The following is a 13964-nucleotide window of genomic DNA, read 5'->3' on the forward strand; positions in this document are numbered from 1 at the left end:
ATTTGCTCCTTTTTTGGTCAGGGCTGTAATTGGAGAGATGAGTGTGGAGAATCCCCTGATAAAATTTCTATAATAATTGGCAAACCAATGAAGCGCTGGGCAGCCTTTAGTGTAGTTGGTTAGGACCAACCGTTGATGGCCTCAAGTTTTTCGGGGTCCATCTGTAATTTTGACCCAGAGATAATGTACCCCAAGAAAGGTATAGAGGGTACTTCAAAGGTACACTTAGAAAGTTTACCATACAATTTATATGCACGGAAACGGGACAGGACTTCTTTCACCTGATTGCGATGGGTTTGGAGATCTTGGGAAAATATCAGGATGTCGTCAAGATATACTACGAGGAACTTGAATAATACATCTCTGAATATATCATTCACAAACTGTTGGAAGACTGCAGGGGCATTACTTAATCCGAAGGGCATTACAAGGTACTCGTAATGCCCATCTCTGGTGTTAAAAGCTGTTTTCCATTCATCGCCCTCATGGATTCTGATTAAGTTATATGCTCCTCTGAGGTCCAGTTTGGTGAAGACCTTTGCTCCCTTGACACGATCGAACAGCTCAGTTATGATAGGAAGAGGATAACTGTTTTTGACTGTTATGTTGTTTAAGCCTCTATAATCAATGCAGGGACGCAGGCCTCCATCTTTCTTTTTTTACAAAGAAGAAACCCGCTCCAGTGGGAGAGGAGGAAGGGCGGATGAAACCTTTTTGCAGATTTTCCTGAATGTAATCAGACACTGCTTTAGTCTCGGGTACTGAGAGTGGGTATGTGCTAGTGCTTAACCCTAACCCTCCCCCCAACCAGACCCTAACACTAGCCTGTACCCCGATACTTATCTTTGGGATGTCGGCTGTCGATGTTCCTCCACATAGTTAGGGCCTTGGTGGGAAAACCTTATCGCTGTGAGGCAGTAATGCCAACTACTACACAAACCATACTGTATGTTTGTATGTATGTATGCTGAGTTTCCTGTGAATGACTGTCTTTGGTAAAAAGGGATTACATTTTAGGGTCATCACCTGCAGCTATATGACTAAAGGTCAAACTTTACTGTCCAAAGAATAGCCCTATGCAATCAATTTAGCCATATAATTGACTTGCTTAAGTAAATCTGGTCATGAAGTAAACAAATATTTGGCTTGTTTTCTTGCAGTGGAAATCAATTACAAGTAGTGTGCAGCTAATAATATGGGGGGGGGGGGTGTTATCAGTATCTGCCTGATCCCAGGTCCGATAAGGGCAAAAAGGAAAGATCGGATTTGGTGATCTCTTACTAAACACAGATCTAGTACAAATATAGAGAAAAGCTGTAACACAGTGTATATATATATATATATATATATATATATATATATATACATACATACACACACACACACACACACACATATATATATATATATATATATACATATACATACACAGTGCCTACTTGTCATTGCCGAGGGATTTTTAATATTATTCAATGACACTTTTTCTTTTCTTTTCTTATTGTTTACCAGTTCCAGCAGTCTGTAAATACCTGATTGTAAACTGCATTACGTGTTTTATTGCTACGAGTATGATTTGATTGGTGGCATTACCGATACCGGAGAGACTCATGTATAACTGGCCATGGGGTAAATGTGATTAGAACGATATCCACGTTTCGGTCAGCATGTGACCTTTATTAAGAAGCAGAAGTTTTCACCAGTGTCAGCAAAACACCAAAAGTCCCAAATAGCAGCAAACTTAAGCTTGGTAGACATTATTCGATATATCGAATGATGTTTCAATTTGTGACTTATCGTAATGACCTTTGTATTGTGTCTACCCACAAATCCACCCAATTCATTGTTCGTTAATTTGGGTGTTTTCATCGCCACATTGGATGTGCTGCACATCCAATGGGATAATACCACGGCTCCATCATACAGTGGATTGTGCAGTATATACAGCGGCATACCCCCCAACATGATCCATTCCATTAGGTACACAGTGCTCTGTTCCTGGACTTCTTTCCAGTGGCAGTTACAGAGGTGGGGCTGCAGAACAGTCCAAAATTCAAATAGGGGAGCCACATCAACTGCCACCCCAAACACTGCCAATCATCACCGGCCAGGACTCAATGGCAGTTGGTGTGGCTCCCCTATTTGAATTTCGGACTGTGCTGCAGCCCCACCACTGTAACTGATACTGTCATAGAAGTCCAGGAACAGAGCATTTTGTACCTAATGGAACGGGTCATGTTGGAGGAAATGCAGCAGTGCGTTGTATCGTTACATAGCATTGCCACATCACACCATCGTCAGGTGTATACCCAGCTTTACCCTTCCCCTGCGGCTCCCCATATACCAGCATCAATTGCAATTCTCAGCATCAGGTGAGACTTCTGTGTTCCATAGTGGAACAGATGACATCACTTCTGGAATTCAACAAACTTTATTACATACCTTACAAAAGAACACTGTCATTCTGGGCAACCAATTAAAATAGACTAATGAATGCCACATGATTTTGATGTCAATAAACTTTATATATAAATACAAATTGAGGCATGGATGCATTCCAGCAAGGAACACAATCACATGACTCTATAAAACAAACTATAAAAAGCGAATCTACATATCTAGCAGATATTATACCAAAACAGCAAAACCATTATAAATAAAAAGAAGATTAATAAAATAAAATAAAGATAAATATATATATATATATATATATATATATATATATACACTAGGTGATTCATCGCGCCCTACGGGCGCTCTTCACACCGTCGGAAGGGGCTACGCCCCGTTAACCCCTGCAGGTCTTTGAACATACGCAGGCCGGTAGGTAACAGAATCAGAAACGCAGGGCAGTATAGAGGGCATACAGAAATGGTGTCTGGTTGAGAAAAGATAGAGAGGCGTGGGGGGGGGGGGGGGGGAAGAAAGGGAATGTACAGAAACGCTGTGCGATCGGTAAATGATAGGGAGAGTCAGGGTGGTAGGGAGAGGATAAAGAGAGGCATGCTGTTAGAGAGAAAATACCGTTGCAAGAGGCTAAGACCCGGTAACCCCTGCACGGGCTTCAACTGTGCTATAATTGTTATTATGTGGAGTATTACCTGAAAATGTTTTTATGGCAGTGGGTAAATATTGCAAGGGGGAAGGGCGTGCGATTGTCAAGGGGGCGTAGCCCTTTGTGAGGGCGTGCAGAGTGGCCGCAGGGCACAATGAATAACATAGTGTAGTATATACTGCTATAGATAAGACACCAAAGTGCTGTGGCCACAGGTAGCAGCAGCGCTTATACACACAACGGCCACAGGTAGCAGAGCCACTTATACACACAAAACCCACAGGTAGCAGATGCGCTTATGCACACAGTGCCCACAGGTAGCAGAGGCGCTTATGCACACAGTGCCCACAGGTAGCAGAGGCGCTTATACACACAGTGGCCACAGGTACCAGAGCCGCTTATACACACAATACCCACAGGTAGCAGAGCCGCGTATACACACAGTGCCCACAGGTAGCAGAGTTGGTTCTACACACAATGGCCACAGGTAGCAGAGCTGCTTATACACAGTGCCCACAGGTAGCAGCGCCACTTATACACAATGGCCACAGGTAGCAGTGTTGCTTATACACACAGTGCCCACAGGTAGCAGAGTTGGTTCTAGATACAATGGCCACAGGTAGTAGCTGTGTTTATACACACAGTGCCCACAGGTAGCAGCACCACTTATATACAATGGCCACAGGTAGCAGTGTCGCTTATACACACAGTGCCCACAGATAGCAGAGTTGGTTCTAGATACAATGGCCACAGGTAGTAGCTGTGTTTATACACACAGTGCCCACAGGTAGCAGCGCCACTTATACACAGTGGCCACAGGTAGCAGTGTCGCTTAGACACATAATGGCCACAGTATTAGTGTTTCTTATTAATCCAATGTCCATTGGTAGCAACTATAGTCACAGAAGTTCAGAGTGTGTGGGGGGAGTTTGGAAAGGGGGTGGGTTCAGTGAGGTGGAGGTGCCTATCCGTGCCGCTGATCACCCCGAAGAACCCTGTATCAGGGAATCACGTGTAGCAGCTGCGGATGGTGTCCGAGGTGCTACGTGTGGTGGAGGGGTGGGTGTGGGAGGGGGTCCAGAGGTGTTGCGGGTGGGGGATGGGTGGTTGCAGGGGCACAGATGGCGGAAAGGGTGCAGAGGTGCTGTGGGTGGGGGAGGGGTAGGTGTAGAGGGGGGGCAGACGGGCAAGGGGGTCTAGAGGTGCTGTGGGTGGGGGAGGGGCGGGTGCGGATGGGAGTGTAGATGCTGTTGGTGGGGGAGGGGTGGGGGAGGGGGACTGTGGATGAAGGAGGGGGTATGGAGGTTATGTGTGTGTGGGAGGGGCGATGTAGGGGTGTGCGTTTGGAGGTGCAGGGGGGTGAGCTTAGGTGATGGGTTTCAGAAGTGCTGTGGGTCGGGGAGGTGTGGGTGTGGGATGGGACGGATGGGGGATGTAGATGCTGTGGATGGGGGAGGGGTGGTAGTGGGTGTGTGTAGGGGGAGGGGGGTTGCAGGGGGGGTTGGGTGATGGATTGTAGAAGTGCTGCGGGTGGGGGAGGTGTGGGTGCGGGATGGGGTATGTAGATGCTGCGGGTGGCTGCAGGGGAGCCGTGGATGGGGGAGGGGGTCCTGAGGTGCTGTGGGTGGTGGTCCAGAGGTGCTGGGGGTGGTGGAGGGGAAGGTGTGGTAGGTCCGCGAACGGGGAAAGGTGTCTATAGATGATGGAGGTGGGGGAGGGGCTGGAGGTGCTGTGGGTGTGGGACTGGCGGCTGCGGGGGTGTGGTGGCGGTCCGGAAGCGCCGCGGGTAGGGGAGGGGCAGTTGCGGGGATGGAGCGGATGAGGAGGGGATCCGAGGGCGCTGTGGGTGGGTGAGGGGCGGGTGTGGGGTTACCGCAGTTGGGGAGGGCCGGCTGTGGGGGTGTTGCGGGTGGTGGAGGGGCAGGTGCGTGGGTGTTGGGGGGGGGGGGAGGAGCGGCTGCAGGGGTGCTGCGGGTGGGGGAGTGGGCCGGTTGCCGGGGAGGTGCGGTTGGGTGGGAGGTGGGTGCGAGGGTGGGGTGGGGGTGCGGGAGCAGGGGTGCTGTGCGCAGGGAAGTGGCGGGGGTGCCATGGGTGAGGGGTTGGGAGCAGGGGTGATGCGGGTGTGGGAGGGGTGGGGGGGCTGGGGGAGTAGGACTCATTGTGAGAGTCATTCTGGCTGTTTAGGCTGCAGCATTTAGACAACAGGCTTTTGGTGAATGTCACCTCGTTCCACAGAGACTTGCACTGGGGGCACCGCCAATAACCATCATCCCCCCCCTCCCCGCCAATAACCATCACCCCCATCCCCCCCAAATGACCATCACCATCAACCCCCCCTCCTCCCCACTGCAAGCGCTGCTCACCTGGGCCGGTCACACAGGCAACGGGAGCGCTGTAGCAGGGAGAGAGGACACCAGGTTGCCGGGGCAGGAGGGATCCACGCTGGCGGGGGCGGAGTGTGGGCTGTGCAAGCGGCTTCTTCCTCTCAGGCAGCACGGTCGAGCAATCTCCAGCCTCCGCCGCAAGCAGCATCTCTCCTGGTAGCAGCGGAGGCTGGAGTTTGCTTGACCGTGCTGCCCGAGAAGAGGAAGCCGAATGCACAGCCTGCACTCCGCCCCCGCCAGCGTGGATCCCTACTGCCCCGGCAACCTGAATGGGGACAGAGCTCCGGCTGAGGGCCCTCGGGGTAGTGACCCTCCACCCACACCCCGTTAATCCCGCTCTTGTGTGGCCGGCCACGGTAAGGCGTTCGTCCAGTGGCGGCTGTTCCCTGGGGATTGTGTCCGCCTCCCTAGTGGTGTGCTGGCACAGAGCAGAGGTCGTTGCCTCCGCCCAGCGCTGTAACTCCACCCAGCGTTACGGCCAGGCACAGAATCACAGACTTGGCCAAATATATAGGAGATATATATATATATATATAAACTATATCACACTGTTAACAATACAGCTGCCTATACAGTATATTAAATCCAGCCACAAAATTGTATCTATACTAAATTGAAAATCTATAATCAAAGAAATATGTACATATACAGTTCTTATGTTTCATTTTTATTTTTGGGAACACTTATACTTGATTATGTGCTCTATGGGGCCGATTCAATAGTTTTACTCTGCGGCTACCACTAGGGGGCACAAAATGGAGCAATTCAATTGTTGCTCCGTTTAGACGCCCTGTAGCCGCGGGGCTGACATTTCTTCTTGCAGCTTCCTGAGGTGCGAGAAGAAATGTGTGTTAAGTTGGGAAGTTTTTACGCAGCTAAACCCGGTCTGTTTAGGTGGGACATGCGTGAACAGCAATTGAAATGTGCCAATTGTTTGGGGGCGTCTAAACAGTCCCATTTAGATGGGATTTTAGATGCCCAAAACAATTGAATCGGCCCTATGTGAGAAGTAAAAGTGCTTCCATACATTACTGAATACACACCTTAATGTACATCCATTGATTTAAGAATCACCAGAATGTAAGCGCATGTGGGTATACTACACCACTTGCAACATACATTACGGAACATCCCAGGATGAATGCCCTTGAGCCCAGACTCTGTGCACACAATGGGATAACTTTAATGAAGGACGGAACACGCACAAAGGTCTGGATGTACCTAGCGTCCGTACACAGAGCAATGTAAACAATTTGTCGTTCCGAAACGGCAAATCGGCCCGACATTGCTCCAAGTGGGTCTGGGACTGAGGGTCGACAGCACAAAGGTCGACACACCTTAGGTCGACGCCAATTGGTCGACATGGACAAAAGGTCGACATGGACAAAAGGTCGACATGAACAGGGTCGACATGGAAAAAGGTCGACATGAGTTTTTTATGTTTTTTTGGTGTCGTTTTCTTCGTAGAGTGACCGGGAACCCCAATTAGTGCACCGCGTCCCCTCGCTTCGCTCGCCATGCTTCGGGCATGGTGCCTTCGCTCCGCTACCGCTTCGCTTGGCACACTTTACCGTTCCAATCGTAGTCCACGTGGATCGTTAAGTATGAAAAGGTTCAAAAAAAGGAAAAAATCGTGAAAAACTCATGTCGACCTTTTTCCATGTCGACCTTGTTCCTGTCGACCTTTTGTCCATGTCGACACAAGGTGTGTCGACCAATTGGCGTCGACCTAAGGTGTGTCGACCTTTGTGCTGTCGACCTGGAGTCCGGATACCGCTCCAGTGTGTACCTAGCTTTGGTGTCTAAACCAGTAGTACTCAACACTCGAGTTTTGCCAGCAGGTCATGTTTTGCGGATTTCTGGCTGTGAAAGCAGGTGGTATAATTATAACTGATCCAGCAAAATAGATTAACTCACCTGTGCATAATTAAAGAAATCCACAAGACATGACCTGTTGGTGATACATGAGGACCGGAGTTGAGAAACTCTGCTTTAAACCAAGCAAAGGCAACATACATTATCAGTAGTCAATGATCTAACTTATTTCAGTGTAACGAAAGGTAGATGGTGAGTATCCTATGTAAGTAGTCATCTGTTGTACTAAGCAAGTGACAGTACTAATGTGTTTTTAACAGCAAATATTGGGGGTAATTCTGAGTTGATCGCAGCAGGATTTTTGTTAGCAGTTGGGCAAAACCATGTGCACTGCATGGGAGGCAGATATAACATGTGCAGAGAGAGTTAGATTTGGGTGGGTTATTTTGTTTCTGTGCAGGGTAAATACTGGCTGCTTTATTTTTACACTGCAATTTAGATTGCAGATTGAACACATCACACCCAAATCTAACTCTCTCTGCACATGTTATATCTGCCCCCCCGTGCAGTGCACATGGTTTTGCCCAACTGCTAAAAAATGTCCTGCTGCGATCAACTTGGAATTACCCCCATTGTAGTGTATTTATTAGAGAGAAAAATTCAGCATTCAGTTTGGGATCCCTCAGGATTTCATGATTCAATTATATAGAATTAGATTTTCTTGTGTATCATGTACAAGTACTGCTGAGATTATACATTTAGATACAATTATCCTCCTTTAATTGTATTACGTAAACTGGCTTTCAGATTTCATTTTTGTTATAGGAGAACACAGTATTTCTCCTCACCCTAAATGACGGATTTGGTATAAGTTATGCAATGCCTCGGTATGGGAAGCATTCGATATTCCGGCTGTCAGGATCCCGGCGCTCAGCATGCCGGGGATACTGACAACTATTCTCCCTCTTGGGGTGTCCACGACACCCCTGGAGGAAGAATAAATAGCATGGGCGTATAGCGCACCACTGTGCCCGCAGCGTGGCGAGCGCAGCGAGCCTCCCCTTTACCTGTCAGCAGCTTCCACCTGTCCCCCAGCCCAGCACATGCTGCTGTGTCTCCTCTGCTCCTGGCTGAGGGGCACAAGGTAACACAGAAACATAGAATTTGACGGCAGATAAGAACCACTTGGCCCATCTAGTCTGCCCCTTTTTTATCCTTTAGGCCAGGCATGTCCAAACTGCGGCCCTCCAGCTGTTGAGAAAGTACACATCCCAGCATGCCCTGACACAGCTTTAGCATTCTCTTACAGCAAAACTATGTCAGGGCATGCTGGGATATGTAGTTTCACAACAGCTGGAGGGCCGGAATTTGGACATGTTCATATGCTTATCCCAAGCATGTTTAAATTGCTCTACAGTCTTAGCCTCTACATCCTCTGATGGGAAACTATTCTACTTATCCACTACCCTTTCTGTGAAGTAATTTTTCCTTAAATTTCCCCTGAACCTCCCCGCCTCCAGTCTCAATGTATGTCCTCGAGTTCTAATACTTCTCTTCCTTTGAAGAATGTTTCCCTCCTGAACTTTGTTAAGACCCTTGGTATATTTGAAAGTTTGTATCATGTCCCCCCTTTCCCTTCTCTCCTCCAAACTATACATGTTAAGATCTTTTAGCCTTTCCGGGTAAGTTTTGTGATGTAGGCCATGCACCATTTTAGTTGCCCTTCTTAGTACACTCTCTAATGTATTTATATCCTTCTGGAGATATGGTCTCCAGAACTGGACACAGTATTTCAGATGGACCTATATAGTGGCATTATTACTTATTTTCTCCTGCTACTGATTCCTCTGGCTATGCAACCAAGCATCTGACTTGCCTTTCTCATTGCTTTGTTACATTGCTTTCCTGCCTTTAAGTCACTTGAAATAGTGACTCCTAAATCCCTTTCCTGTTCAGTAGTTTCCATTATAGTATCCTTGATACTATATTTAGCCTTTGGGTTTTTGAGACCCAAGTGCATGATTTTGAATTTTTTAGCATTAAACTGTAGTTGCCACGTTCTTGACCATTTCTCAAGCCTAGCTAGGTCATCAATCATTTGTTTTACCCCTCCCGGTATGTCTACACTGTTGCATATCTTTGTATCATCTGCAAAAAGGCATATCTTCCCTTCAATACCATTTGCAATGTCACCAACAAAGATATTAAAGAGAACTGGTCCGAGTACAGATCCCTGGGGTACTCCACTGGTAACATTTCCCTCCATAGATTGCACTCCATTTACTGCAACTGTCTGTTTCCTATCCTGCAACCAGGTTCTTATCCATTTAACTGTTTTATAATCGACCCCCACGCTTTCAAGTTTATTTAGCAGTCTGAGATGTGGGACAGTGTCAAATGCCTTACTAAAGTCTAGATATGCTACATCTACAGCTCCCCCTTGATCTATTATTTTCGTCACAGAGTCAAAAAAGTCAATAAGATTTGTTTGGCATGATCTCCCAGGTTGCCCCCACCCTGTGATTTTGTGGCACTACGCATTTATGAGAGTAATTTGTGGGTGGTAAAGTGTTGCATCCATTTTGGGGGCATGTCACTGTCTGTATGCTGTCAAAATGACTGCAGTGTCTCAGTTCCATCGGCCAGTCTGCGTGACCATAGGGTTAATCAGACAGCTGATGATCAACCGATGGGGTTCAATGGTTGCATCTTCCTGCACAAGCGCCAGGTCTGAGGTGCCCAATACAAATCCCGGTGGCTGCGACAATTGTACATTTTCCTACAACCAATATTTACCGCATTGCAGCAGCAACCGCATTTGCATCCAACTCTGAATAGGCTCCATGACATAGAATAGAAACTAAAGCTGATTGGGGCAAAAATAACTTGTCTTTTCCGACATCAAACCTTCTAGAACATGAGTGGAAGGATTCAGGTGCGGTCGGATTTGCCATCACTGTTGCTTCCTTGAACACTTCATATGTCCAGAAGAAAATAAACCCTCTACATTAATGTGCAAAAAGTGTGTTATTCACTAATTAATTTATGATGTAAACTTAAATATTAATAAAGTGAACCTGCAACAAAGTAGTTTCTAACTAAGACTGAACTATAAGAGAGAAAAGCACAAGGAGGAGGCTTGAGAATAATACAGCTGAATGCAGTACTTTCACATTTCACACTGCCTAATGCCAAATCCATGGGTTCTAACTCATGATTCACTCAGAAAGCTTACCGTCACTTCTAGGAATCTCATGTTTGACACGGTCTAATCAGACAAGATCAATTAAAACTAATAACTTTTGGGGAAGTCAACTTTGGCTGGATACCAGCTGGGGCTGCAATTACATGTCAGATCACAATTTGCTGTCAGCTATTTATTGACCTAATACAGTCAGTGACATAATCAGACAGTGGAGCACCTGATGAAAATTCCCCTAGTCATGTTTTTGAAGGCTAAGACTTCATTAGCAGCCAACTCTGTCAGACAGTTTTCATCCTTATTTTTTTAACCAGGGACGCCAAACATTTTCTATAATCCTATTTATGTATAAACACAATCTTACAACAGGTTTGAATCCCATTTTCTTACTGCAATCCATTTTACAGCTTCAGCATCAACCAATGCGTAGACCTCCTCCCTAAGTCAGTGCTTCCCATGCAGTATCCTCTTCTCCGAATACCATGTCTCTACTTTGATCCCATTTCTGCCAATGCACATGGATGGCCTGTCCAATACAATGCAATATAGGCAGAGACTCTTAGCAATGGCTTAAAATCCCCTTGTAATAAAATGGCAGGACAATTAAGGGTAATATTGGCATACTTCCCAACTGTCCTGGAATTGGCAATTTGTGGGTATCCAAAGAGATGAAGATTACAGTGAATGGAGATGGTATTTTCACCAAAAGTGGGTGTTTTGGGTGGATCAGTGGTGTAGGTTTCCCCGTAAGCTCTCACGAGCAGGGCCCTCCTCCATAATGTACTTTTCCTTCCCTCACTTACACCATTATCTCCTTCCTACTACCAACAACAGCAGCAGCACCAAACCTTTGTGTTTGGCCGCCCCACTGGTCATCTGGCTACTATGGCTGCTGAAGCAGAGATGTTTATAACCTTTGTCCATGTTCTGTAAAGTTTTGTTTCTGTAAGTCACACTGTTTCTGTTTCCGTACTCTGTAAGACGCTATGGATACCTTGTAGCATTTAAGTAGGTCTGCTTTTCTCTCCTCAGTCCCACGATGCAGGGAGCCTGTTGCCAGCAGGGCTCCCTGAAAATAAAAAACCTAACAAAATTCTTTCTTTCAGAGAAACTCAGGAGAGCTCCCTGTAATGCACCCAGTCTCCTCTGGGCACAGGATCAAACTGAGGTCTGGAGGAGGGGCATAGAGGGAGGACCCAGTGCACACTCATATCTAAAGTTCTTTTTAGTGCCCATGTCTCCTGCGGAGCCCGTCTATCCCCATGGTCCTTACGGAGTCCACAGCATCCTCTAGGACGTAAGAGAAATAATAACAATAATAATATTGGGGAAGGGATTACTTTGTCCTTTTATAGCATACCTCCTGCTTTTGGCAGGACAGTCATGCTTTTCTGGGGACTGTCACACCCTACCACCCACGTCCCGCTGTGTTCCCACAGAGGGTCTCGTCGTTGCGCTGTATGGGTGCATGACATCTGTTCACAGTACTGGGAGAGCCTGGGGACAGCCCAAAATCGCTGGCGCAGAGTGACGTAAACGGGGCAGTTGGGGGCCTCCTAAAAGTCCACTGTTGGCTGCCATATTATTGGCTACATAAATGCTCACGAATAAGAAGAAGTACAGCCCATGAAATCACCAGGAACCATTATATCAAGTGTGGATCATAGGGTTGACAGTAACTAGGTCGACAGTCATAAAGGACGACCACTATTGGTCGACATTGACTAGGTTGACACCTGAGTAGGTCGACAGTCGTTAGGTCGACATGGAATAAGGTCGACATGAGTTTTTTTTTCTGTGTGCCGTTTTCTTTGTAAAGTGACCGGGAACCCCAATTAGTACACCATGTCCCCTCGCGTGGCTCGCTTCGATCGCCATGTCGCCAGTAGTGGTTGACCTAATGAGTGTCGACCTAAGTGCTGTCGACCTCAAGACCGGATCTCAGTGATATCACCATCATGCAGTCAGAACTGGCAGGCATTCTTATGACTGTTGGTTTAACTTACAAAATGGATTGCATCCATGTTAATAAAGGCACAAAGTCCTGATTCTTTCTGGCCTGCAAGTAACTTATCCAGGTGATAACTCTGCTGAGCTTGAATAACAAATCCAGCTGTACATTCCTTTACTGGCAACGTAACAGACCCAGAACTGCAATGTCATCATAAAGTGTAGTCTTACCTAGTACAGGCAGCTTATTGGTCAGGAAGCATGGAGTAACATCAATTAGGATCTCAGCAGCTGCCAGTTTCAGTTCAGTCTGGAGTTCATCTTCACAACAGTGAACCAGAAGCATAACCCAGTCCTTCAACTCTGACTCAATGGCCTGAGGAATACAGAGTTTAATGTGAGATCATCCAGATGTTGCTCATCACAATTAATCTATCCCCCCACCCCTAAATCCCATAAATTATCTAAGGCAGAACATATTGTTTAAGAGGTTGATGGCAAAAAGCATCTTAAAAAAGCCACAATGATTAATATCTGTATAGTAGATTCATAACAAGCATCTAATTAAAGCAATAATAAATGGATGTTTTGCAGAGCTATTCTTAAAGAATTTAAGCTGGAAAAAAAACCCAAAAAACTGGTTGAGTCTCGCTAGTAATCATATTTTCACTGAGCGTTTTACACTGACTTGCTGGGAAATGCCATGCCACTTTTGTTTACACACACACACACACACACACACACACACACACACACACACACACACACACACACACACACACACACACACACACACACACTACATAAAATAGTACATTAAGCATGGACTACAGTATATTCATTAAAGCCTGATATAGCTCATAAACTACACCGTTCAGTGAACCTTGCTGGATTGAGTAAATTCAGTGCTGCCACCTGGTGGTCGCATGTGCATTTTACATTGTTATTATTTAATAATTTTTTTGTTTAACCACTTAACTGACGATTTATTTAGCCAAAAACAGCTCCGAAATAGTTTTTTTTTTAATGAGTGAATTAGGTGAAGAACATGAATTTAACTCTATCCCAAATGATTTTAGTTAAAAAAATAAATATATATATATATATATTTTAAATAATTCCCCCCCTAAACATCGATCGGGAACATCGCAACCATTTGAACATCGCGGCTTTCATTTTGAAAGTCGGGACAGCCTCCAGGTATACAACGGGGGTCTGGGGGTGGCTTGGGAGGGTTCATTTACATTCCCCAGCGGCTGCCATTGCCTGCAGCCGCTGGAGGGGGGGATCCTGCCATGCTGTCCGATCAGCAGTGATCGGTAGCACGGCAATCAGTAGGGGCGAGTGCAGGGAGACAGAGGGACCTTTCGGTCCCTCTGACAGCAACAGCGGAGAGAAGTTTCCCTTCCCAGCCGCTGCTAACACTCTCTATCTGACTGGTCGCATCCTGTGCGACCAGGTCAGATAGAGCACTTGCAGGCATGGTTGCATCTGATGCGACCATGCCAGGCAAGTGATAAACTGCCATGGGATCTTTTTGACAAGGGGTCTGATTCAGAGA

General features: G+C 46.5%; 1 protein-coding gene across 5 annotated transcripts in view; it reads right to left on the bottom strand.

The window, feature by feature from the left end:
• The window catches only part of THADA (THADA armadillo repeat containing), a 1252206-nt gene that overhangs the window by 225540 nt on the left and 1012702 nt on the right, over positions 1-13964 (bottom strand). For all 5 annotated transcript variants that reach the window (XM_063918333.1, XM_063918332.1, XM_063918334.1 and 2 more), the window contains exon 35: positions 12635-12779. In XM_063918333.1, coding sequence (XP_063774403.1) covers positions 12635-12779 — 145 coding nt within the window. The remainder of the gene's footprint in view (positions 1-12634; positions 12780-13964) is intronic.

This window comes from Pseudophryne corroboree, chromosome 4 (genome assembly GCF_028390025.1).
Source record: "Pseudophryne corroboree isolate aPseCor3 chromosome 4, aPseCor3.hap2, whole genome shotgun sequence".
NCBI classification, from domain to species: Eukaryota; Metazoa; Chordata; class Amphibia; order Anura; family Myobatrachidae; genus Pseudophryne; species Pseudophryne corroboree.